Source organism: Lagopus muta, chromosome 1 (assembly GCF_023343835.1).
Source record: "Lagopus muta isolate bLagMut1 chromosome 1, bLagMut1 primary, whole genome shotgun sequence".
Classification (NCBI taxonomy): domain Eukaryota; kingdom Metazoa; phylum Chordata; class Aves; order Galliformes; family Phasianidae; genus Lagopus; species Lagopus muta.
Genome location: NC_064433.1, coordinates 14094896 through 14120492, shown reverse-complemented (window position 1 = coordinate 14120492; position 25597 = coordinate 14094896). Strand labels below are relative to the sequence as shown.

General features: G+C 41.9%; 1 protein-coding gene across 1 annotated transcript in view; it reads right to left on the bottom strand.

Annotated features, from left to right (window-relative positions):
* Positions 1-10394, bottom strand: part of PRKAR2B (protein kinase cAMP-dependent type II regulatory subunit beta) — an 82078-nt gene extending 71684 nt beyond the window's left edge. The window contains exon 1 of the mRNA XM_048956499.1: positions 9808-10394. Within this exon, the coding sequence (XP_048812456.1) occupies positions 9808-10123 (316 nt within the window). The 5' untranslated portion in view covers positions 10124-10394. The remainder of the gene's footprint in view (positions 1-9807) is intronic.
* Between the last annotated feature and the right edge of the window lie 15203 nt (positions 10395-25597).

The following is a 25597-nucleotide window of genomic DNA, read 5'->3' as shown; positions in this document are numbered from 1 at the left end:
ATAATCACAGATAGACCTGGTTCATATGCCAATGTATTCCTCAGAGGTAACAGAATAGCGCCCACTTAAAACAGCAGCTCCATTTTGTGTTATACAAAAGCAAAAACAGAAGAAAAAGTACTTCTTTTTGTAATATGGATAATGGAAATGAATCTACTCCCACCTTAGCTGCCAGCAGTAGCTCATTCCAGTAGGAGGACTAAATTGACAGATTAGGAAGGGAGACACAGAGATAAATACTGAAGATAAACTTCCCAGAGAATTAAAGTTTGCAGTATACAAGAATAAACAGCCATCTATCTACTTTCAGTACAATTTTTTAATCCATATACTAGCTATTCAATAATAATTCCTGTAGATTGAAGCAACAGAAAGGTAAAAAGACATAAGTCTACATTTAAATTACCTCACAAATGCTTAAATAACATAGTGGTAAAGGCTAGATGAGTGATTCTGATGTTTTGAATACCTACTGAAAAGCAATAGAGACGAACAGGTTATCAGCTTAACAATGGCTTTCAGGGAAAGATGCCCAAATGCAACTCAGAGCTTAAAGGTATTGAATGAAATGGCTGTAAACAGAAAGTATGCATTAAAAAGAGAGAAGGGGGGGGGGGGGAAAGAAGAAAAAAAATCCAGAACCAAAATGATCTCTAGCCCTAAATGGTACTAGAGAGGCACATGAAGAAGCAGATCTGTAAAGGTATCTAGATTCTAATCCCTCAACTTCAACTTTTATATGGACATATTTTCTGTTGTTCTAATAATAGATATATCTGTAGTAAACTTTGTATTTTTAATGGCTATGACTGTGATGAGTACCACAGTGTTTTGAAAGAGAACAAGAAATCTCTGGACAATTCTAGCTCTGAATTAGACGAAGTTTTTTGTCATTATACTTCCTCACCTCTGTTAATCCAGGGATAGGGGTTTAATGTTGTTACTAGATTTGCAGACATTCATGCAAATTAATGCCAAAAATCTCAAAAACAAACGTCTTGATCAATCCATATTCCAAGCTACAGTCGTCAGCACTTTTCACCAAAGGTGATCACTGCCATAATCACGGGGTTCCTTAACCATAAACGAAAAACTGTTGTGGCTGTAGGGAGGAACTGAAAGGGAACAGAGTCAGTGGTGAAATTAATGGGAAACAAATCAGGAGGACAAGATCACTGCAATGACAACACGCACTGATGTGTGGAATCACAGAAAAAAGGCCATAATACTCTCATCACCACTCCAGATGAAATTAATCCATACACTGCAACAGTTTCAAACTTCATAATGCACTGCACTTGATCGTGTGCTTCACACTACGATTACAAACCCATCACTAAAATCAGAATGGGAAAAAGCACTAAACCTTGTAGCCTCTGCACTCAAATTAACAGGTCTGAATGTCTACACTGACTTACACCTTGTATCCATCTTGACAGCAAAGATTCTGTACATCTTTTATTTACAGTATATGAGGCTTTGTAAGGAATGTTTTGTTTCCAGCACTGGGCAAGGCTTCGTTTCTTCCTGTCTGGTATGTATTACAGCAGACATGACACGTTAAAAAAATTACACTATGAAGAGACTACTAGTATTTATAAGAACCACATTTTACAGCTGCATCAGGAAGGGTCAATGCAGTGAAGAAGATCTCTGTAAAAGCAGGATGGTCTCTGGAACAACTCTGAGCAGGAAAGATCACGTTACTTGCTTTCCCTCCAGAATCTATTTTATACCACAATTTTCTTGTCTCTCCATTAAATAAATCTTCTCATATTTACCAATTGACCCTTTTAACCCAGCTTAGCAACAAGCATTTTAGTCAAATAACTGGAACACTATGCCTAAGAAAGCTATTCTTGTTAACCTTTATGCCCTAAGCTCTCAGCTTCAAATTCTTGCTGATTACTTTTTCTTTTGTTTTTTTTTTAAATTAATATCATTAAGTAGAGCAGCTTAAGAGGCAAAAACAAAAGCAAAAAACACTTTCTGCTGTTAGGACTTGTTTTGCACCACTCTACCTTCCATCAACCTGAGTTACAGTACAAAATAAGACAAGGCAGACTAAATTTAAATCTGGATTCTTCTGTTGTTTCACTCACTAATTTCACTCATTACTGTTTCCTCATTTTACTTGTGGTCTGTTAATCACTTTTCAAGCAGCAATGCTATCAGTGTGCCTCATAAGACAAGGATGGAAGCTGTCACATGGCTGCTGTTCAGCACACTCTGTGGAGCTGTGCCTACAACCTGCAGTTTACCTCCCACCCACTTCAGGCACCTTTGCCTGGTTACATCTGCCTTCATTTCAGACCTCCCACTTCTTTGTGCAGCATGGTATCAATTAAAATGCCAAACTAAGCATCTGATAGACACTGGACATTTGATTAACATCACATTTTTGACATGGCCCTGAAACTGTACATCTAGCTTACTTGCTGGATCAGTTTATATCTGAATTTATATACTACACTCCCTAGCGACTGCAAACAGAAATTCTGTGTGAGTACTTCTTTTATTTTTATCACGAGATGCACAAAAGCTTGCAACAGAGCTCCAAGAATGTTAAAATAAAAAAAAAAAAAAAAAGGAATTTATAAACATGAAGCCTTTCTTCCAAAAAAAACAAAACAAAACAAAACCACGCAATAAAACTGGACAAGTTAAAAAAGTAAGAGTGAAGAGAGAACGGCTAGGAATAAACAATCTAGCTAAACATTTCATTCAGCACTATGACTGAGCACTAATCCATATGACAAAAATTCTATAAAGAAAAAGTTTGTAGTTACCAGTCAGGATCAAAACTGACATTAAGAACCTGGTGTTCAGTTCCATGACGTAAACAAGTCATCATTCCTATCCAGTAAGTAAAAGGGTTCAACCCTGGAAGGGGAGGGGTTGTCAGTACAAAATCTCTACACAAATCTATCTGGAATCAACCACTCCATCACTGATTGTCAAAGAAAATAAATAAATGGATATATTTTCCTTAGAATTATTGCAAGACTACCATTAATCCCCTAGCTCACATTTATGGTAGGAATGCCTACTTACAGCTGTGCATACTTTAAAAAAAAAAACAAAACCACATTTACCAGGCATATAACAACTCATCCACACATGGTCTTCATAGGGTTTCACACACCCATAACCATGGAACAATAAAAAAGTTCATGTATTCATTATTTATAATAAATAATACCTGTGTGGAAATAAATAAATAACACACTTTCTTCTAACTTACGTATATCAAGCCCTACTCTAGAAGCAGAGAGTTCCCTTTCAAACGGGTCTTCTTCCACAATGTATTCCCCCTCCTTCATTCACCACACGATAATCACTCACCTTTAAAAGTACCGAACTCCTTCGCAACTGTGTTCACTCAAAGCTCCAATGAAAAGCTCAAACTTGCTGGAGGAATAGTTATTCCATGGCATAAAAGACAAAGCTGGATCAATCCCTGGTCAACCTGATCTAGCTGTGCACTTCCCTGTTACAGGCGAGTTGGACTAGATGACCTTCAAAGGTCCCTTTCAACCCTACAGATTCTATGATAAACTAAAACTAAAGGTCAACGTGTTCTAAATTCGCACTTTTGCTTCTCAAAAACACATGTACAAAGCAACTAGAATTTCAATTAAAAAATTCAGGACATATGTTTGGGGTGTATATATGATGACAGCAGTAAAGAGAAGTGAATGCTCCTCTGCTTGCGAGCGCTCTCTTTTATCTTCTTCCCTTTACTTCACTTCCACACTTTCTCCTTCCTCTTGTTTTTAGCTTTCCATTTTCCTTACCACACAGTGATTCCTCTTTTGTCTGTGTCCTGCCTTCCACCTTGCCTTCCCATTTCTTTCATCACTGTCCTGACAAATGAAATTTCCAAATCTAGAGGTCATCTTTGATACCCGAAGAACAGAAATGGGGCAGCTGCCTGTACTTTGATTAATTTGTACTTTGTGACCTAAATGTGAGATTTCCAAACCACATGCTCCAGATTTACAAGAGCAGCTAAGGCCAATGAGTCTGTAGAGATTCCACCATTTAAGGTAGATTTCCCTCAAACTGAGAGTTCTCCCTGGACAGTACTGAAGAATACAATGCAATACTTTTGCATAACAGACTGGGGATAAATCCTGTGATCTATATGTATTAAACCAAGCTTAACTTATAGACAGGTAGATGAAGTACCTGTCTGTGCAGGTTATAAACATTAAGTCATTACATTGCTTTTCTAAAACTTCAACAGGAATGGCTTAGATTGGAGAGGACCTTAAAGATCACTCTGCCCCAACTGGCTCAGGCTGCCCAGAGCCCCATCCAACCCAGCCCTGAGCACCTCCAGGGATGGGGCACCCACAGCTCTATGGGCAGCTGTGCCAGAGCCTCACCGCCCTCTGAGTAAAGAATGTCTTCCTCACACCTAACCTGAATCTTCCTTCTTTTAGTATAAAGTCATTCTCCCTTGTCTTAGCAACATTCTAAAAATTGGTACTTCCTTAGTCCCACAGAAACATGTTTATTTTCTTCACTTAAAATAAAAAAAACAATCAATTTCTCCATTCATCCAAAAGCATATGGGGAACAAAGGGAAAGGTCTCTTTGGAAAACCAATGTCAGCGACTGACACAAAGCTCTGGGACAATTCCTGAAGTAAGCCAGTTTTCCTTTAGAGCAGATATGATAGGTGCAAGAAACCGAGTGGTGCTGCGTAGATGCAGTGCTGACACTGTTTATACCTTATAATGTAATCATTTCAAACTCACACCAACAAAACTTTGTCTTTCCACACTTCCTGAGTTAATACCGTTCCCTTTTTGAGAGAAGCAGTCAGCCAAAGTCGGCTTCAAGTTGTTTCCTTTGGAGAAAAAGAAGATGGAGATAAACTGAAACGTTGTTGGTACAGCTCATTTCTGTCCATGTGTTTTTGGATTTTTTCCTGCTTCTTTTAAATGCACAGAGACAAACGTTAACAAAACAACAGCCAGTAAATACACCAGCACTCACACACTTTTGTTTTGAGCAGGAACATGGAGATACTTTGCAGTGGAGGCTGCTATCATTTCAACTAAATTCTTATTAAAAACATTTATTTTAAAAAGCTGTTATAACAAAAGCACGCTGCTCATCTGCAATTACATATATATACACAAACCAGGTGGAGCCACGTGTCCTACTACTAAACTGCTAAATGCTTCCCATTACAAGATCACATTTCCAGTTGCTTACAATTTTGTCAAACTAAGTTGTTGGACTGCAATTCTGCCAGGCAAAAAAAAAAAAACACCTGGGTCAGATTAAGGGGGGAAATAATAATACATGCATACATACACACACACACACATATATATATATATATATATATATTTTTTTTTTTTTGAGGATTAAACTGCCGACTTGCTCAGGCTTGCTTTGTGAAATAACTACTGGCAGGAAGTAAATGTTTCAGTTTGCTCCTGTCACAAATAACAGGAAACATTATCTCAAGATGCTCTATCATTCTTCAGATTTCAAGCAAGGAATCAAAGCTCTGTGCTTTTGTGATCCTGTGCGTTGGGTCAGAGCAGCCAGTTGCCATCTCCTGACTGCCACAGCCAATGGAAACAGCAAGGCACCATCCACTGCAACACAAATTCTTTTCCTTCTTTCGTTTTTGGATGCTATCTGCACCCCAAATGCCTATTCTGAATGGACATACACTGTGCTCTGAACCACACCAGAAACAACGTGGAGACATCCAAGGAAGTATAACCTAAAACTTCGTCAGTGGGTGTACCAGCAGCACCCATGCTCACACACTTCTGACAGAGACCCACCTGTAACTGGAAACTCATCTTCTCTAAATTGCATCCTCAACAAGCCTACTCCAGCAAGGGTCTGACTTTTCCTTACAGACAAATAAATAAGGCATTTCTTGTATAGCTATATTTCTGCTGCAGGAGAATGGAAAAGATTAAAACATCATTCCTGAAGTTAGCTAAGCAAGCCCAGATAGCAACAGTTTCAGCTACCAGCCACAGTAACTCAGATTTTAACTTGAAAATACACATTTCTAAGAAATTCACATCTTTCTATATGGTCCATGACTGAATAACATCCTAGTACAACCCATTTGGTCCATCTCTTAATAATATTCTAGTACAACCTACACATTTTTATATTGCCTACTTGCTCTTATTAGCCCCTTTCTCTGCTCTACCTACCTGCTATCACTGCACATCAGACCTGGAGGAAGGTTACAAACTGTTAAATGTTTTCAGGTTTTATTTAATTTCAGGATAAAAAACAGCAAGTAAGGTTAGCAGTTCACACGCATCACCACAATGCAGCATTGATGCATGCGAGGTTTTCCTCAATGCTCTGGCTTCCACAATTTCAATATTATTTCAAAAATATATGTATGAGCATTACAGATGTAGAACAATTCAAACTCAGTAAAGAAACCAATAGAACAGACAAGCCCCTAACGCTGATACTGTGAGCTAGAATACTTAGGTTTCACTTAACGGTGGTATCTTCATATTTCCAGAGGGCAGATTTGAGAAGTACTCCTGTATTTTATAGTGGTAGTTTTCAGGGAAGGAACCCAAAACCACCGACACACCAGTAGAATGTCACGGGGGAGGAGATGGACAGCTGAAGTATTTTCCACTTAAAATACATGACTATCCGAGGAAGAGCATCACCGTAAAACAAAGGGTAAACATGGGCTATCTAACACCAAATGGAACACCCAACGCAGCAGACAGCCGACATAAACAACAACAGCATTACTCCTAAAAGCATCGTTCTGCTAATTGATACGGCAGCTAGGCAAAGTACTACATTTTAGATTCGAGCAACCGTTTAACACAGCTGCTACAAATGAGGTGTGTTATTATCATCAAAACAAGGTACATGCCAACATGCAGGTCAACTGCAAGGGAACAAGGATCTTACTCAATATTTTCAAATTTTGTGTAATACCTTTCAATACACACTTCAAACTTCCAAAAAGTTAAAAGAATTTGCTAAACAGGGGGCTCCTTTTTAAGTACGCAATATAATTCAGTCCTGCTCAATGTAAGTAACTGCTATTAGCAGTAACATGAATTAGCTGTGTTCGTGACTGGCCCTTCTACCTCCATGTAGGCCAATCTAAAAGGGAAAAAAAAAAAAAAAATAAAAATACTCCAAGACCTGAAAGTGACTTCCAAAGTAAGCAGCGTGTTCAGAAAGGGATAATATGAATATCCTGAACTTAAACAATGGCATTTCAGAGGTCACATTAACTCCAGGTACCAATTCAGAACTACACCAAAATAACAAAGTTCTCCACAACAAAACTGCTTTTAAATCAAATCACATCAAGCAGAGTGGGGAACTGATCTGACAGGCAGAGAGGACCTGAATACGGTTGAATCTGTGGATCACGTATGACTCCTGAACCCGAGGACAGTATTTTTTTCTTTTTTTAAACAGCTTATGCCTCGGCTTGTCATTTGTAAAATGGAATACCGCTTAAGCATCTTCCAAAATGCATTTCAAGGACAAAATTCATGCTGACAGAGTTCAACTGCAGCATTTGTAGGTATTCAGAAACAAGTATTGTGGAGGGGGGGGGAAAAAAAGACAGACAGACAGAAAGACGAGTTGGAGACAGCAGCAATTACAGCAAACTCTCAGCAACATCCTGTTTGAATTGGCAAATTAAGGAATATTGTCAACATGACATTTCAAGCACACTGCCTCCGCAAGAAAAGGTGCTGCTACCAGGACTGAGCTCCTCTCCAGTTTATTTCCTACAAACTTCTCAAACGTGTTTTCTTCTGCTGCATAAAAGCAGTACAGAAATAGGACAAATTGACTATACAGGACCAGTCTGACTATGCAAGAAAACCAAAAAAAAAAAAAAAAAAGAAAATGCCAAAATAGAAAATGAAGGTTGATCCTCTAATTTGCATTCAAGAATTGCTTCTTACAGAAGCTGAAAAGCATAAAATAAGTATACTTCTAAATTGCTATTTAAACTCTTGAACAATGATTTAAGTACAAGGTTTTATGCCTTCAGTTATTAACAAAAAGCACAGTTATGTCACCTTAGCAGCAACATACAACAAGCAAGCATACAACTGGAATTTAAAATACACACTACTGCAGAATGTGCCCATACACAAGCACAGGATTAGTAACTGTTGACTATAAATTACTCCTTAATTCACCTCCCAAGTAGTTTCACAAATATTTCAGGTTTTGTGACTTTTAATGATCAATTACTCCAACTGGCACGAATTATAAGCCAGGATATAATTAAACATTCAAAATAAACTAGGCTTAAAAAATGTGATATTTTAAATATTTTTGGTCCAAATGCACAAAACAAAGAGTCAAACTAAGTCATTCTTAGACGTCCCTTAATGAAAAAGCAAGGTTGCAACAGAATGACTATCAGGAAAATCTTGATTGTGAGCACTGCACTCGGAAAGCCCTTTAATGCACCCTGTAAACTTTTACGTATGGCACACACAGGCCAATAAGGTCAGGCTCTATTCCTGCACTTCCAGGTCTCCATTCACCAATGAATAAGAATCTGCTCAGTGTCACAGAACTCACGTCTGAAAACTATGCCTGGTGTTAACGAGCTACAGTATTAATTTTATTCTTCCACATTATCACCATTTCATTTTCAAATAGAGCACATTTCCAGAATTCTACCCACCTCACAGACAATGCAGTCAGCATTAGAGTTCAACATTACCATGTCAATCAGGAAACCCTGTCTGACAGATTCAAATTCCCACTGAACACACACAGCACAGCCGCAGAGAACAGACAAAAAGAATGCTGCCTCTCTCACAGCACAAAGCATTTTGAAAACTTACCCGATCCTTAACCATCTACATTTTTTTTTTCCTGATGAAATGCACTCATTATTTTAAAGACTGCACTGATGCTCCCCTAGAAGGCAGCTGGTTTCTGCGCTCTGCTAGGCAGAGTTACCTCTAGCACAACCTGAGGCGATCTGACAGGGCAGACTTCAGCTCCACAAGAAGCCCACAAACAGGGCACGCTGTCCCCTCGGCCCAACCCTTCCTTCCACCATCCTCCTCGCCACACAAAGGCCACATGCTGGGTGCCCTTCAGACAGCCGTGTCCCAGCCCTGGTCTCACTCCATTGCGCCCATTGACAGCGTCTACCCGGAACCCATCTGCCCCACGAAGGTGCACACAGGTGTCATCCTCCAAAGAAGGTGGCATGCTGCACACACTCCCTGCCGCCCTGGTAGCTCTGTCAGCTCCGAGGCCCTCCCGCGTGCAGAACTGACTTTTCAGAAGACATAAGGTTTCGAATAGCGTTCTACTCTAAGAAACACGGTAACCAAACGTGGGAATGCAGCACCTCGCCCATCAGAGGTGCTCTCTGAGGTAACAACAGCGTGCTACCGGACTAACAGAAAACGCCGATTTTCTCCTCCAAAAGAGGAACGGCACGGAACGCCCCTAGGAGGAAGCCTTCATTGGGCGTACCACAGGCCTGCAATTAGGCACGGCCGCGGCAATGAGGGAACGACCGCCGCGCACCTGAACAAAGGGCACAGCCCCACGGCCGGAGTCGGGCCCCGGGAGGCGGCACCCCTCGGCCCGGAGCGGGCGCTGCCGGCACCTCACCGCTGCGCGGCTGCCGCTCCCCGGCGGCGCTCCGTTCGAGGACAATGCGCGTCTCCCGGCACACGCTCTTCTCCTCCCGCCCCGGGCCGCCCCGCACCCGGCGGACCCCTCCCCGAGCCCCGCCGCCTCCGCCCTCCCCTCGGGGCCGGCGGCCCTCACCCGGGAACCGCTGCTCCTCGTCCTCGCCGCTCTCCGAGTCGGTCTGCATGGGCTCCTCGGCGAAGTTGACCCCGCGGGCGTCGGGGGGAGCCCGGCGCGGCGCTTGGCCCCGGTCATGGCCGGGCGCTGGGGTGCCCGCCCGGCGGCCGCTCGCCTCCTTCTCCTTCGCCGCCGCCCTGGCCGCCGCCGCCTCCTCCTTGAGGCGCCCGAAGTACTGGAGGGCGAACTCCAGCAGGTCCGCGGGCTGGCTCCGCAGCACCTCCACCGTGAAGCCCTGCAGCAGCTCCGTCAGCCCCGCCGGGATGGAGATGCTCATGCCGGGGCCGGCCGGGGCGGGGGGGAAACAGGGGAAGGGGAGAAGCGGGGGCCGGAGGTCCGCGGCCGGGGTCGAGGCGGCGCCCGGCGGGTGCCCCTGGGCGGCGCAGGTGGGAGCGGGCGGGGGGTGGATCCGCGCTGCCGCCCGCGGCTCGTGGCAGGCGGCGGCCGCAGCCTCTCTCTCCGCTTCGCCCCACAGCCGGCGCGGCGGCGGCAGCGGCAGCCCCGTCCGTGACTGAAACCTCCCCGCCCCCGCCGCCTCCTCCCCCCGCGCCGGGGGAACCTCGAACACATGTGACCCGGGAAACCATGACAACCTCCCGCCGGGGACTGCGGCCCGCAGCGCGCCCCCCCCCACCCCCCGCGATCGGGAGGAGCGGGGTGTGGCGCTCCGCTCAGGCTCCGGCCCCGCCGAGGGGGTTCCGCCGCCCCGCGGAGCCCTGCAGCCGCCGTCCCTGCGGTATGTCAATGCTCGTTGCCGCTGTGCTTTTTTTGTGGGCCACGGGCAACCATAAAGAGATTCCCGTATCGCTCGTATGCGTAGATACGCCATACGTTCATAGTCACATAATTTAGGAAGCGCAGTGTCAGAAAATGCCTCCGGTCAGCTGACTGCCTCAAGGTCCACGAACACCACATCTAGAGAAAGAAACGACTGGAAAAAACAAAAGTTCCATTTCAGCGTTGCCGCCCAGCCCGCCCCGTGCCCTGAGCAGGTGCTGCTGTTGCTGCCGTGCACTCAGGGCTGCAGGCAGTGCCCGCGGGCCCGCTTTGTCATAGAGCTCTGCTGAACGCTCCTCTGAAAAGGAGGTCCTGGGAAAGCATGAAAACCGGACTGTAATCATGCATGTTGGGATTATAGAAACACAGAATCATTAAGGTTGGAAAGACCACTATGGTCATCCAGTCCAACCATCAACCCATCCCCACCACATCCACTGCACCACATCCCTCAGTGCCACATCAACACGGTTCTTAAAACACCTCCAGGGTCAGTGACTCACCCACCTCCCTGGGCAGCCTGTGCCAGTGCCTCACCACTCTTTCTTGGAAGAAATTGTTCCTAATATCCAACCTGAACCTCCCTTGGTGCAACTTGAGGCCATTTCCTCTCACCCTATCACTGTTACATGGGAACAGAGGCCAACACCTACCTCATCACAACCTCCTTTCAGGCAGTTGTAGAGAGCAGTAGGATCTTCCCTGAGCCTCCTCTTCTTCAGGCTGACCCATCCCAGGTCTTACAGGTCATCCCAGCACTTACTCAAAATGAAGTTCACAGCTATTTAGCACTGCCCAGCCTGAGAGAGATCTCCATAACCACACTAAGTCCTGAAGACAGACCATGAGCACACTCTACACTGCAGAAGGCTGCTCCTCCAGCAGGCTCTGGGAATGCTGCAGCTTTCTGCTAGTGGCCAAGAACCCTGATTGCAGCCAAAGCACAGTGCTAACATCACTTCAGTGCTGTAGTTGCTGCAATGGGAGCTTCCTGGGGCCCTTTATGGGAGCCAGCAGGAGATGAGCAGAACCCAGACAGGTGACCTAAATTAGACTGAGGGTTATTCCATACCTATGTGATTGCAGGTAGTTGGCTTAGGGCTGACTCCTGCAAGATGGGATGGGATGGGATGGGATGGGATGGGATGGGATGGGATGGGATGGGATGGTCTTACGTTGCTGGTGGGCTGCTGGCGGGCTGCTGGCTTGCTGGCCAGCAGGCAGTTAAATTATTAGTTAGGCATTGATCAGTGAGTAATTGCATTGTGGAGATTACATATATATAGCTACCATCACATTTTTTGTTATTATTATATTTCCTTGTATCAATCTTAGTGTATGTAGCCACATACACTACTGTCACCAAGAATCATGTGCAGCAGGATGGCTGACACCTGTATGTTATGGACAGGTGCATATCTTGGTCATTCCAAAAGGAGCTTTAGCTAGAAACACCAAACTGGCTCATTTACAAGTCTAGCAGCTCAAAGCCCTCTAACAGTGAGCTCTCCTATTCTTGATCAGGTTGAGAGATGCCTGAGATGCCTAAACTCTGAGGAAACCAGGAACTGTTGACACGTGGTCCAACTATCCGCTTGGTCTATGTTCTGTGAGCACATAACATTCCATTTACTGGAGTCTTCCGGATTGAATGAATAGTCATCTCTGAGGTTTTCTCCCAGCCACACAAGGCTGTCTATTAATGCAGGGATTTATCAGCAGCACTGTCTTTCACCATGTAGTCAAGGACTTCTCAGGCCTGCTGGAGCGTCCCATTCTCCCAGACATCATTAGAGAGAAAGGAGATTCCTTCTCTGGGGACATCCTCAAGAGCCAGTCTTTGATGTTTGTAGGCAAAATTGGCATTGTTTGAATAAGAGGTTCCTAATTAGTGGCACTCTAAAGAATTACTCTAATTTTATATTTTCGAAACACCCTAAAATATGTGTCTGGGAAGGCAGCTTGGGATCTGATGTATCTCAAAGAATGGCAGTGAACTTTGCAGTTCAAGTTGATGTCTTCTCTTTTCCTTTCAGTTCCAATGAACTTGCCTTGACTTCAAATTGCTTTTAAATCCTTGTAAGGGGAACAGCTGTCCCAGAATGTGTTACACTCTAACAGAGGGAACAGTTAGGTAATGAGAGGATCGGTTCACACCTTTTTGATGAGTTTTATTCGTTTGTACTAATTTTCATGTGTCATTCAGCAGTGAGCATCATCTTGACATGAAAGAAAATATAAAACTTCAAAAATCTTTCTGTAATGAAAAGGGATGGGGACAACACTACACTGACAACTACCAAGAAAATTAAGTAAGGACTCCTGTTATCTCCTTTCCTCCTTGCTGGAAGATGCCCTCTTCTTTACAGTGCTTACCAGCTCTGCATGCCAATCTGTTGCTTCATCTGGTTTGAGATAGTGCTAAAACTAGGAAAATACAGGTAGCAGCTGAAAAATAGCAAGTGCCACATCTTCTACATGACAGCTCTAACCAGCATATTTTGGAAACAGGTTGGGACTGCTTCTGTCAGAGATCAGAGATAGATCATTTCTGAGCACATAGAGGATACTGAATATAATGCAGAAGGGAGTGCAGACTCCAAAGGCTTATTTTTACTCAGGTCAATGAAGACTTAGTAAGCTTGATAAACTTGAGCTAAATATGTCAATCCAACAGCTTTCTTCTTGCTAGCTTTCAACCATTTGCCTGATAGGAACATCTATCTCCAGTGCTCCCAAAGATGTTCTGAACACCCATCTTCTCATTAGCCCTGGCTGAGCTCTGCAACGCAATACACACAGAGGGGCAGAAGTATGCTTTTCTCTAAGTGGAAAGTAAGTACATTCCTGGAATACAGTACTTTTAAAAGTCCACTTTGTCACCTTCTTGGAGGTAAGAGAGACTGTTGTGACCAGCTGCACAGCTAGCCCTGAAATAAGAGATCCTGATCTCCTCATCCATAGTAGTGTCTGTCCTACATCGGTAACCTGAGCTCCAGCAGTGGTACTCGATGGAAAGAGTTTGTATTGTACTACAGAAGGAAGACACAGGACAAAAACCGGCCCTAAACCTATTGCAGCATAGAGGAGAAGACTGACATGTGGGAGTATTTCCTGTTTGGTTGGTTTTTAAATTTTTTGCTTTGTGCTGACTTAAATCTTTTGTCTTGACTTCTGAAATTGTAAATTCAGACACACTTTGCATTTGGCATGATTAAAAGCTGCTGCTGACAAGCAACTTGAAAATGCCTTCATGTTTTATGTGTATTTCAAAATCTCTTCAGCTGTATGCCTTTGCAGGCTCTTGATCTTGCAATAGCTGATTTGTACATTTTGAGCAACCAGTTAGTAAGAATCACACACGATTTCTGATCTTCCCAAATACCTTTAAGATGTCACATAAATTGATCTTTTTTTCTTCTCAGTTTACAAGGCAGCTCATGCTGTCTTGCTTGGCAAATCTTATTTACTGAATTCTCTTGTTAACAGATTTCAGTGGTAGTCATTCAACCTTAAGATTCTTTCAGCAATAGCAAAACATGCAGCTGTGCAGGTTCATAGTTTCTTTTTTTTTTTCTCATCAGATTGGAATGATATAACACTATTATTATTGTGCCAAATCTTTTGCCAAAACATAACCTGTTTGTCAGAAGAATGTTCAGTTCTATCATCAACAGAATAAACTAGTGTCTGTAATTCAAGGATCAAGTATAAACGCATTCCTCATGACTCCCCCTCAACTTGGTTCTCCAGTTCTTCTTGTACCTTTTGTTCTGGCTGTTCTTACCATTCTATTCTTGCTGAGGATTTGAAGCATCTAACTCTTTCTGTGTCTAACATATATCTAGAGGGAGTAAGTATCCACTTGCATCCTCAAGTAAAATTCTTACTTATTTCTCTTTGCTTTTCTGCTCAGTCTAGCTCTTCTCAACCCAAAACTGGGCATTCCAGAAAGTAATAGTTCGTGTCTTATTGTGAAAACTACTTACAGTGGTCTATTCTGTGAATGAACAGTTGCAGATTTGCTTTGAAATCCATTGGTTTGTAGTCCTTGGTATTCAGAAACTGTTGGATACCCTCTCTTAGAAAATCAGTCCACTTTATGTGCCTCAACTGGGGCACTGACAGGCAATCACTTGTAATTTCACACACACAAACAAAAAACAGGAGTCAACTCTTTAAAGTCAGTGTAGTGAGAGCTGAATTTGCCATTAACAATAAAACTTTCTTCTCATTTTGATGTAATGAGATAAAATGCTGTAGTAGACAGGTTATTTAAGGGATCTCGTACAGTGTCCTGTTCACAAAAAATGGCATTCTACACTGACAACACAACGTGTTAAATGGCTAACAGACATCTCTCAAACTACTTGACAACAGAAAATCATCATCAAATGGAGGTGTTGTTCCCCAAGGACTGACAGTAGGCTGCTCCTGTTCAACATCTCCCACAGTCGCTTAGAAGTAAATATAAATGTTGCTGATGCAATATCCAGCTGACATAGAACCCAGTCAAAGTGGTGGAATCAGTGAGCTCAGCTAAGCACAAAGCGGTCTGGATAACTTGTCCATTTAAATGAAATCTTTCTTTACACACCTACATTTTATGTGATTGACTTCAGAACAAAGAATGCAAGATGTTTCTACAGAGTGGGAGGATTTTATCTTGGAAAGCAGTGCTTCTCAAAGAGTTTAGGGATCAAAATGGAGAAACAGCTCAACTTGAACTCCCAATATAAATCTGTAGCAAAATGGGCTAATGAGATTCTTGTGTGTTTCAGGAGGAAAAAGTAAATGGAAAAGGAGGATTTTCACTTTGTGAAGCACTCTTGAGACCAGTACCATTGTATGGCCTATAATTTTGGTGCTCGTGTGCTCAAAAGAATATTGAAAAATAAGAGCTGTGTAGAAAAGATACAGAAATTATTCATAAGTTGAAGAAAACGCCTTACGGTGAAAAGACTGGGAGAAATGAAGATTGAAATTTGACCAAATTATAAATGTTTCCAGAGGAGAAAAATACAAGGTAAAGAAGATTTTTTAAAGTAACCAAGGAATACAACAAGGAAACCATGGATGGAAATTGAAGTATAGCCTTCCAACCATGGTCAGTGATTAATATATATTTAACAGCAAAGATTAAACAGTTGGAATCCAAGGTTGAAGGGAAGTAGTACATTTCCTGCCCCTTGACGTCAGCTCTGTATTCCTGCTTGGATAACAGCCTCTATCAAAAAAATAGTCATTATGCATAGTAAAAGAGGCTTATACCAAATGATCTGAATGTTTAAATCTGTTTTGAGTAGTCTAGATAGTTTATTATGAATATAAATACAGTCTAGATAGTCTGGTAGTTCCTTGTAGTCCCTTAAAAGTAAGGAATAGAATAAGTCTTGTTTATCAGAAATGGCTCAACGTTTTCTCTCGGAACGTAAAACTCTTCAATGTCTCTAGATTCATACTCGAGGTAACCAATAATTTAGTGAAGATTATGGCTGTGGTCTTAAAAAATTAGTGTAACAGGTTTTTTCCACTATTAATGCAAATAAAAATGGTGCAGTAGTTGATATAAATTATGACACAATAAACTGTTGTACCATACCGCAAATTATTGATATCTCCAAGATGAAATGAAACACAAATATCCTAAAATAGTATGGTATTTCTTAGCTTTCATATGAAATATGAAATATGAAGCAATACTGGGAAATTTATGATAAGAAAAATATGCTTTTAAAAACTTTCAGTCGCTACTGTGGTTGCTTGAGTATTACTTGAATGTAAAAGAGCTGTAATGAATGGATAGTTTTGCTTTTTACTTCCTGTAGGAACATGGAGAATCTAATTATTTGTGAAAAAAGGGAAATTTGCTTGCTACAAAACTTTTTCTCCTTTTGCTTGTCCTGGGCTTGGCACTGAAATCTTCAAATTATCTGCTGTGTAGAGAAAACAGGCTTCAAAGGAGTAGAAATGGCTGTTGGACGGGCAAAAAAAAACCACCCTACAGTTCCTTTCCTTGCATTGCTCATTACCTGCCAACTTTCCTCCCACAAAAAAATCTATTATAAGTATTATTATACATTTCTTGGGACTTAACTTCCAAAAGGAGTGACTTACAGCTGTGGTGTGTGATTCTATATCCTCTCTTGTGGAAGAGGCAGCCTTTTCAGTGGGCATTAAATGCAATTGTTTTGTTTTGCTTTGCTGATGGATTTAATGGCTTTTTTTTTATTTTTCTCTCAGAAACTATTTACTATCTGCAGAAAGATTCAAGCGTCTACATAAGTGTTGGTTCAGAAGGACTCATAAGCACCAACTGAAATGTTTGTCTGAGTTTGAACCTTAATCTAGTAGTAATATTCCTGCAAACCTTCATCCTGTGAAAACTACGAATACTATTATTCTGACCCTAGTCAAGGATATGTTTCTTTCCACCTTTGGGTGTCTCTGCAGCTCTACAGCCAACTTGAACTGAGTGGACACACCAGGCTGTATGACCAGCAGCTTTGTGCATTAGTGGGCATCAGACCAGAGTTCAGGTATTGCCGAGTCTGTGAAGGAAGGTGTGTGAGTGGAATTGGAAACACTACATTTGAGAGAATAACCTTAACTCAAACCAGCGGGCTTTAAAGGACAAATGTGGACACTTCAGAGCTGTGTGCTGGAGTGCCAAGTCTTCACTTTGTCTCGGAATGGTTTGTTTATAAGAACTGGTAAGTGTGCTTTTGGTTAAAGGAAAACATCCAAATGCACTGACTTTTACAGATTCTGGAACAGAAGGGCTCTCACTCTCATTTATGTGTGCACACATGCATAAATATATGTCTATATCTGACATTACTATTCTTATTTTGGTAGAACCTAGAGACCCCATCACATTAATCATTCTACAAATGCAAAGTATCTTAACTTAGTTGCTTTTCAGTAAGTTAAGACTTGCTATTTAGTGTAGACTTATGGATCTTATTATCCCATCTTAAGGATGAGATTATTTTTTATATTTTTATCTTGAAAAAGAAATATTTACATTTTTAAGTAAAATCTGTAATCGTCCCACCCTTTCAATATTCCAACTTTAGTCCCGGGAGAAGAACACAAACAGTGCCAGACATGCATTCCCTTGTGTTTTTTATCGTTGATGTTGGTATGCTCTATTTTTATTCAATTCTATGGGAAATGCACACACTTTGTGCAGCTGCCAGAATGTGATTCCCCAATGCCCCCTCTTTATTTCTAAGTGTTCTTCTTTCAGATTCAAGTCCTTTTGTGACAGCACTTTTTCTTGTTTGATCAAGTAATCCTTCCTCATACTGAACCCATTTGCTGAGGACAACAGTTATGTATGTGGAACTGAAAGGACAGACGTGAGTTAAGGAAAGTCTCCCACCCTGACAGTAATGGTTGGTTTTACTTCCTTTTTTGGGGTCTACCATTATTTGTGCTCACTCCACGTAAGGGCTGTATGTGCACAGCTCTATCGGTAGCCAACAGGGCAGAATCCTTGCTTTGTTCAAATTCAGCTGAGTGTAGCAGAGCTGGGCTGTTGCTGGGGTGATGGTCATGTTCTGCTGAAATCCCTTTTCTGGGCCTACCTTGCAGGACTGTCTGGAGGCTGCCCAAGTTGTAGCAGATTAATCTGTAGGCACTATCTATGTTCTGGGGCTAGCCGGAACACATCAGGCTTCAGACTGATTTACAAGGTTGCAGTTGCATAAGGAGGAGCTAAAGCTGATAATGCATTTGTAGAACAAGGCAGCAGATTGAGCTGTGTAACCCCGAAAGGGCAACTCACTGAAATAAGGACATGGTCCTGACTCAACATATCCACTCGCTTTAGCATGGTGCTTTTCAGGTCAGTATCGTTTTCTTCCTAACATCACTTCCATTCGGTGACTTTTTTCTCCTTTACATTATGGGTTTATTTGTTAAATATTGGGTTAATATTGTGTTAAGTGTGTTAAAATCAATCTGGCAGTGCCCTTACAGCCATAAAATCCACGCTGTTATATCATTACCATAAAGCCTAGAGAAGGTCTCTTGTGTTTGAAAACACAGTTGCAGTCCCAACTCAGTCCTTCACCAAGTGCCCCAGGCACATACTGATGGCAAAAAAACAGAACACCACTGGAGATGATATCTCTGAAGTCCACCTGCACTATTGCTTGTAAAAGTACTGCCTCACTTGCACCATGATACCCTGCATAAATGTCCTTCTCTTTTCTCACAGAATTACCCAGCAGAGCCTTCCAGCAAATGGGAAAAGGAAATGTGGTCTCGAGGACAGATAGGCTGGTAGTCTTTTGTATTTCTTTGTCCTACCTTGAGTTATACCTTATAGCTCAGGCGTGCGCTTGTTCCTAGAGGTTTGGTCTACATGGCTGCTTGAAGAGACGGTTATACACATTTCCCCGTAACAGTATTGCAAGGATCTAGGCCTGGGGTACTCCTCTTGCTCTGTGGATTTCTCCATCTGCTGTCTAGATAATGTAAAAGCATCTTTGTCCATTTGGGACTTGGACCAGAAACATCTGGGTTTGGCAGGAAGAGAAACTCATGAAGAAAGGAGAAGAAATATTTTGAAGACTGTCAGCATTGTGGAGATGGATCTCCATGAACTGAAACAGAAGTGGAGACTGAAACTGGTAACATTGAAAGGAATCTCCCAGGCCAGGACCTTCCACAGAATTTGTGGTGCCAGAAGTGCCTTTCCCTGAAAGCCAGTTTTTCCCACCAAGGAAAGGTATGGTCCTGTCCTTCCAGGTCAGCCTCCAAAATAGATGTTTTCAGAAATGGTCTATCAGGTCTTTTGGACGAGGGAAACCTACGTCAGAGTTTCACTTCAGAGGGTTTCCTTCCTCCCAGAAGAGCAAAAAGAAAGAGAAGAGAACAGTCAATGTATCCAAGAGCCTCAAGGACCTGTAGGCTTGTCCGTGGTAACATCTCTGGCCTGTCAGATATTTCTACGCTGTGGGCTCTGAACGCCTCAAATGTTGCTATCCATAAAAGACCTGGCTTTGAGAATAAGGCTTTTCTCACAGGATTTATAGACCACAATGAGCAATCTGCTAATGGATCGTAGAACCCTTGAGTGGGAAATGGGTCTTGGCAGACAGCACAGCTTCCAAAGTCCTTATGACTTCTGAAAATCATGTCACTTGCTTCAGCTATGCAGAGTTTTCTGGAAGGTCCACATCTTTCCTTGTAGCACCACTCTGAAGGGTCCTAGGAGAGGCCGCTGGGGTAGAAACACCCATAGAGATTGCAAAACGTAGCCTGGTTCCCTGAATAGGAAGAAGATGAGGAAGTAAGTAGATATCCAGTTTTACCACTATCGTCTGCCAGATAGTCCTGTGGGAACTGGCAGCAAGGTCCAGCTAGTCTCATCCTTATAATAGAAGGGGGATAATGACTGCTGAGAGGACAGAAGGATTCTCAGTGTGTGATCAGTGCCCACACTGCTGCCCTGGCCAGCTTCCAGTATGATACTCACCAGGCTGAGACTTTTTTCCTTAATCCAGAAAGTGCTGCCCTGGTTCTGTGGGCCTCCCATGGGAGTCAGCATTGCATGGCTTGAGATATGGAAGGAACTGGGATCACACTGCTCTCCTCACCTGTCCTGGGTCCCAGTCAGACACATCTGCAGATCTGGTGTGTGCTTCCAAAGGGACACTCCTTTCTGTGAGTCTCTACTGTTTTTTCCCCTCTTATCCTTACAAGATGCAGAGGGATATCTATTATCTTAAAATATTTATTACTTAGTAAAGATTAAACATTATTTCATTTCAAACATGATAAGTATTTAATATTTTAATTTTTAAAACAAATAAGCATTTGCAAATTATTCTGTTGTATAAACAAATCCTTGTTTTGAAAAGGGCTTCTACAAAAAAAGTTGACGTATTTTAATTGATGGCTTTAATTTTCTATTTTTTGTCTCAACCATTGGCATACTTCAGTTTAGATGTCAACATTTTTATGCCTGGAAGCTGGGGAATAAAAATAGTTATACTCTAAAAAGAGGCAGTTCTGAGGGTGAGAGGTCCTGATCTTGCAAGTTCTTGCTCAAATGGAAACTCAATGGGACTACTAGGGTGAAGAGGAATTACTCACCCAGCAGACATTACAAAACGAGGCTGAGCTCCTCTACTAAAATGGTAATAGCTCAAACATGGAAAATCTTATTCACTCTGCTGAAATTGGGTGTAAAAATCTGTGCTTTTTGAAGAAGTGGCCACAGCTGAAAGGCAGTGGATATCTGTTTTGAAAGCAGATGAAAACCTCCTGCTAAGCGGTTAGGCTGTAATGTTGTCTTAACATTCGTTGTGTGGTTTGATTTTTTTTTTTCTTTTGAGGTTTTATATAATTTAGATGAGCTACAGTGATTGCAGGATGGTTTGGAAGCCAAGTATGTATTCGTGTGAATATCAACAATGCCTTGGGCTAGTGAGAAAGCTTGAAAACTGTGTATTAACTTAAATAAAAATCAGTGCATGTTTGGAATTACTTAATTATGTGACCTTAAAACAGTTTTCTTGGTACAATAAGATGACCTTATCCTCGAAAAAATGTGCTACATGACAGAAATGTACTATATGGCAAAAATATCTTTATTTCCATCACAAAAGAGTCCTGACACAGGACATAAAACCTAATTTTATTCCAAGCAATCCAGCTGGTACATATGAAATTCAGAAAGAATGAACACATCACGACACCAGCATACCACTATCTGACTCTCGAGATAAGGGTAAGTGCCTAATAGCTGCTTTCCAGAAAAAGAGTACTCAGCTAAGAACCAGGGTACACGTCAAGGAGGTTTTAAAGTGGGAGCATTACTCACAGCTCAACAGCGATTAAAGAATATTAAAACAAGCCACAGAACCCTTTCTCTTCTTTCAGTACTCCAAGTGAAGGACAAAATATCCCCAAACGCTTTTCTCCCCTGGCCCTTTCTTACCTGACGCTGTTTCTGAGTACCTCTATGCTGAAAGTCAGCTTAGGTTTGCTAGGAGGCAGCCCCCACTTTCAGGATTCAGTGTCTGTGCCTATCCTGGGCTCCATCACAGGTGACCAGCTTCAAAGCCATTTGTAGCAAAATGAGTTTTACAACAGGAGGAGACCCATAGTTATGAATCCTTCAAAACACCACAGTTAATATATCAGCATCTTGTTCTCGCCTCTGAAAGGCCACCTAACCTTTCCAATTGCTGGTCTTTTTGCTCCTTTTGTGACATTGCTGAATTTCCTTCTGAAAGACAATGATTACATGAATGATGAAGTCACTTTGTACTTTGCTTGTTGTCTGCCTTTTGTGGTAGTACTCCCTCGCTGTAGGATAGACATGAAAAATTTCTCCAGTATGAAACTTCTAACTCCCTTCTTAGTGCATCTTGGTGTTTCCTTCATGGACAAGTTTATAGGCAATAAAAAACTCCTTTCCAGTGCGACTGATTCCCCTTCTCCTCAGGTTACTCAATGCTGACTTTTTTCCTTCATTCTGATTATGTTTGAACGTATTTGTTGTGTTTGGAATTACAAAGCAATTACCTTCCCCAGATGTCAGTGATTTCCTCTGTTCTAGGCTTTGATGTTGCAAGTATCAGTGCATATGGATCTTTATGTCTGGCCAGCTTGCACTGTTGGATCAAAGTCTAACATCTTATTTCTCAGAATTATTTTTGTAAACAATTCATTTCCAGTGTACGACCACACAGCTTATTAGTTTTCTGGGGTAATGATCAGGGATGCTGAAAAAAACATGGAAATTTCATATTTTTGTGTCAGTTTAAAGTTTGGTCTTGGAACATGTTGATGCCTGAGCTATTAGTGGCTGGGACAGCCTGGCTCAGTTCTGGGGATATGATCTGTGAGAAGAAATTCATGAAGAAGTTGATTCTTTTCCCATAATTAGCTCATTTCCTGAGCAAAGTTACCCCACATGTAGCATTAAGTAGATCTTCTATAGTTTGTTATTTACTAGCAGGCCTGCTTTTTTGTAGGTTAAGTCAGTTCCCTTTAAATGCTGCTCAGTTTCTTGTTGCCCCCTGTAACAACTGCGACAATCTGTTTGTCATAGAGTTTAGTACATCTGAATTTATATATAAAAGTAGCAGGAAGTGGAGCATCCTTGTGGGTTGTGGACCTTAAAACATAGTGCGAAGATTTATCACATTACTCCCTGTTTTTTAAAATGACGTGTTAAGAAATTATTTGTTAACTTTGCATTTTATGAGTTCTCTTACAAGAGTGACTCTACTTTGGAAGTTCTTGATTATTCTCTATGTTATGGGTGTGATGACGTGGCAGTATGGTAATACAGCAGGTCAAGGCAGGTAGTAGGTAGTTTACCATTCTGGGGTGAATTGTTTCTGGCTTGGTACCGTACACCTGATGATGGCATGTGCCTTCTCAAGAATTGCTCTCCTTCACGTTTGGCAAGCTCCTGCTGGAAGGCCAAAGAGGTTTATATTTAGTACTGATGCTGTTTAGCCAACAAGCTGGGAAAATTGTCATGATGATGCAACTAGAGATTTACTGAGGCTGTTTTCCAGAGCTGAGGATGACACGGTGAAATGGGCTTTGAATTTCCAGACCTGAATCGTGGTGTTCCTATTTTCTTGGAGTGTGGTATATCTGGCTCCCACACCCAGCCCAAAGCCAGAACTAGACATCATTCCAATGTTGTTTGGGTGGGATTCCTACCAAGTTGCCTATTCTGATACATGCCTTGGTACCTAAAACTTGTCTCTCATTTTTTTTGAAATTCAGCAGTATTTTGTCCTTCCCTTCTGGTGACTCATGGCTCCCTGTCTGCCTCAGCATGTGTGCTCCGTGATGTGCTGAGCGCAGAGGTCCACAAAGTATCAGCTATTTTCCTATCAAAACCTTCTTTGCCTGCTGTGGGTGTGCCTCCTATGTACTACTCAAAATATTGGTGGGATGGAAAGCAATGCAAGCTTTGGTGCTCCCTGAGGGAGTACCACCTCATCTGTTCTTTTCCTTTGTGAAACAGCAACATTGGGAACTTTCCAAAGACAGGGAGAGATGCTATGGGCTTAAGTCTTATTTATCTTATTTCCACCCAGAACTGGCCACTGGGATATCAGCCGTTCACATAGAGCATCTGAGTTGCCTCCTCTCAGACACCATTCCTATGGGAATGATCATCATACAGAGATGTACAGTGAAATTCATCCTCTTCTGAATGCTTGCTTCAATCTTGGGTAGGTACTGTTTGTACTGAAGTTACATTTTCAACTGAAAATTTCAGCTATAGTTAACCTTTGCAAATATAGCAGTGTTAGCAAGATTAAGAAAGAAATTCTCTCTTGAGAAAAAACAAATATCCCAATGTAAACATGATTTTATTGTCTTTGTTTAGGCTGTGTGAAGGAATGAAGAACCATTTGGGATGAGCTAAACTAAACAGGCTTTTTATTAACACAGCTTTTCAAACACAACTCTGCTCAGCCTCTTGGCTCAAGATCCATGAAATAAAAAAGATTAAGGAGTCTACTTTCTTCTTCTTTGCTTAAAAAATCTATGCATCAGAATATTTGCTTGTGTTCTTCCACACATTCTCATAAGCAAAGGAATTTTGAAGGTATTCCTAAAAGCACTGTCAAGTTGCACCATAATCCTTCACTTAGGCATTTAGATCTTCTTTCATCTGAAGTAAGCACTGGTTTTGGTTCTGGTAGCTGTAGCAAAACATGAGTCACCTGTACTTGTGTTGGCACTACTGGGGCTTTCTCTTCTATAAGCAAAGCAGGAGGTACCTGTGACTTGCTAATATTGTATGTGTGTCCTCCACATTTGCTGCTTAGGTACTGTTGGCAGCATATTGCACAACTAAGAGTAAGGAGTCTACCATTTTCCTTGTTTGTCCATTCCTTGTACATAAAAATTAGGTTGTTCTGATGATTTAATTCCTGGGAGGACAGATCATCTTCTCCAGCTTCTTGTCATGACACTGACTTTGCTTGTGGAATTTTTCTATCAGAGTACAATTTCCAGCTCTTCTTCCAGTGAACAAACACTGATTAATAATTCTTGGCATCGGAAATAATTCACAGCTTTTGCTTATTTTCAGTAGCTTAATAAACTGAGGGAAGGTCTTGACAACCTTCATTTGCTTTGATTAGTAGCTGATTGACTATTTTTGTGTCTTTTTCAGCTTTCTGTCCATTGGGCCAAGAAAAATATGGAGAGATGGTTGTGCATGTCTGTACCACCCGTCCTGTACAGATCTGTTAACTAACCCCCTCAGATGTTTGTTGTTGACTATTACTTGAATAAATTAATTGCAAACCCTTTATCTAGCAAATAATGCCACATGATGACTCATTAATATGAACATTCTCCAACTCAGAAACCATCTCTAGTCCATTGATCTGTCAGTAAGATATTTGCTTGTATTTTCCAAAGTCTTTTTTCTGTCAATGAAGTGGTGTAGAGAACTATGCAAGCCACAAACCAGGTCCTGAAGGGCAGGTGCTCAAGTAATGCATGATCCTACCCCGACAGGAAGTTTTGCTGTTTTTCTTACAAGCTTCTTGATCAGCATTACCGAAAAGAATGCTTTCATTTGGGCAAAACAGTTAAGAAACTAAGCTACAGCAAGGAACATTCAGCCCCGCTTTCTTGCTGTCATATAGACTGAAAGGTTCCATCAAGAGCTTGTCCTACTGCACTTCCTCTGCCAGCTGCCCCTCCTTTATAGGCCTTTTGAATCAAGAAAATCATTGAGCAGAGATGAATTTCCAGACTGGTGACAGATAGCACCTTCCTCTTATTTCTTGCACTTACTCACATTCAGTTCAGCAAGTCGCTATGTGTTAGTTTAGGTGTTGGAAAGAGTGCTAGAGAAGCATTTTGCAAGTTGGTTTCTCAATTGGGCAGCTTGAGTGATGGCAACACGGCATGTGTGTGGGCTGAATGCTTCCACTGGCCTCACTGCTGCCTCTTGGCTTCC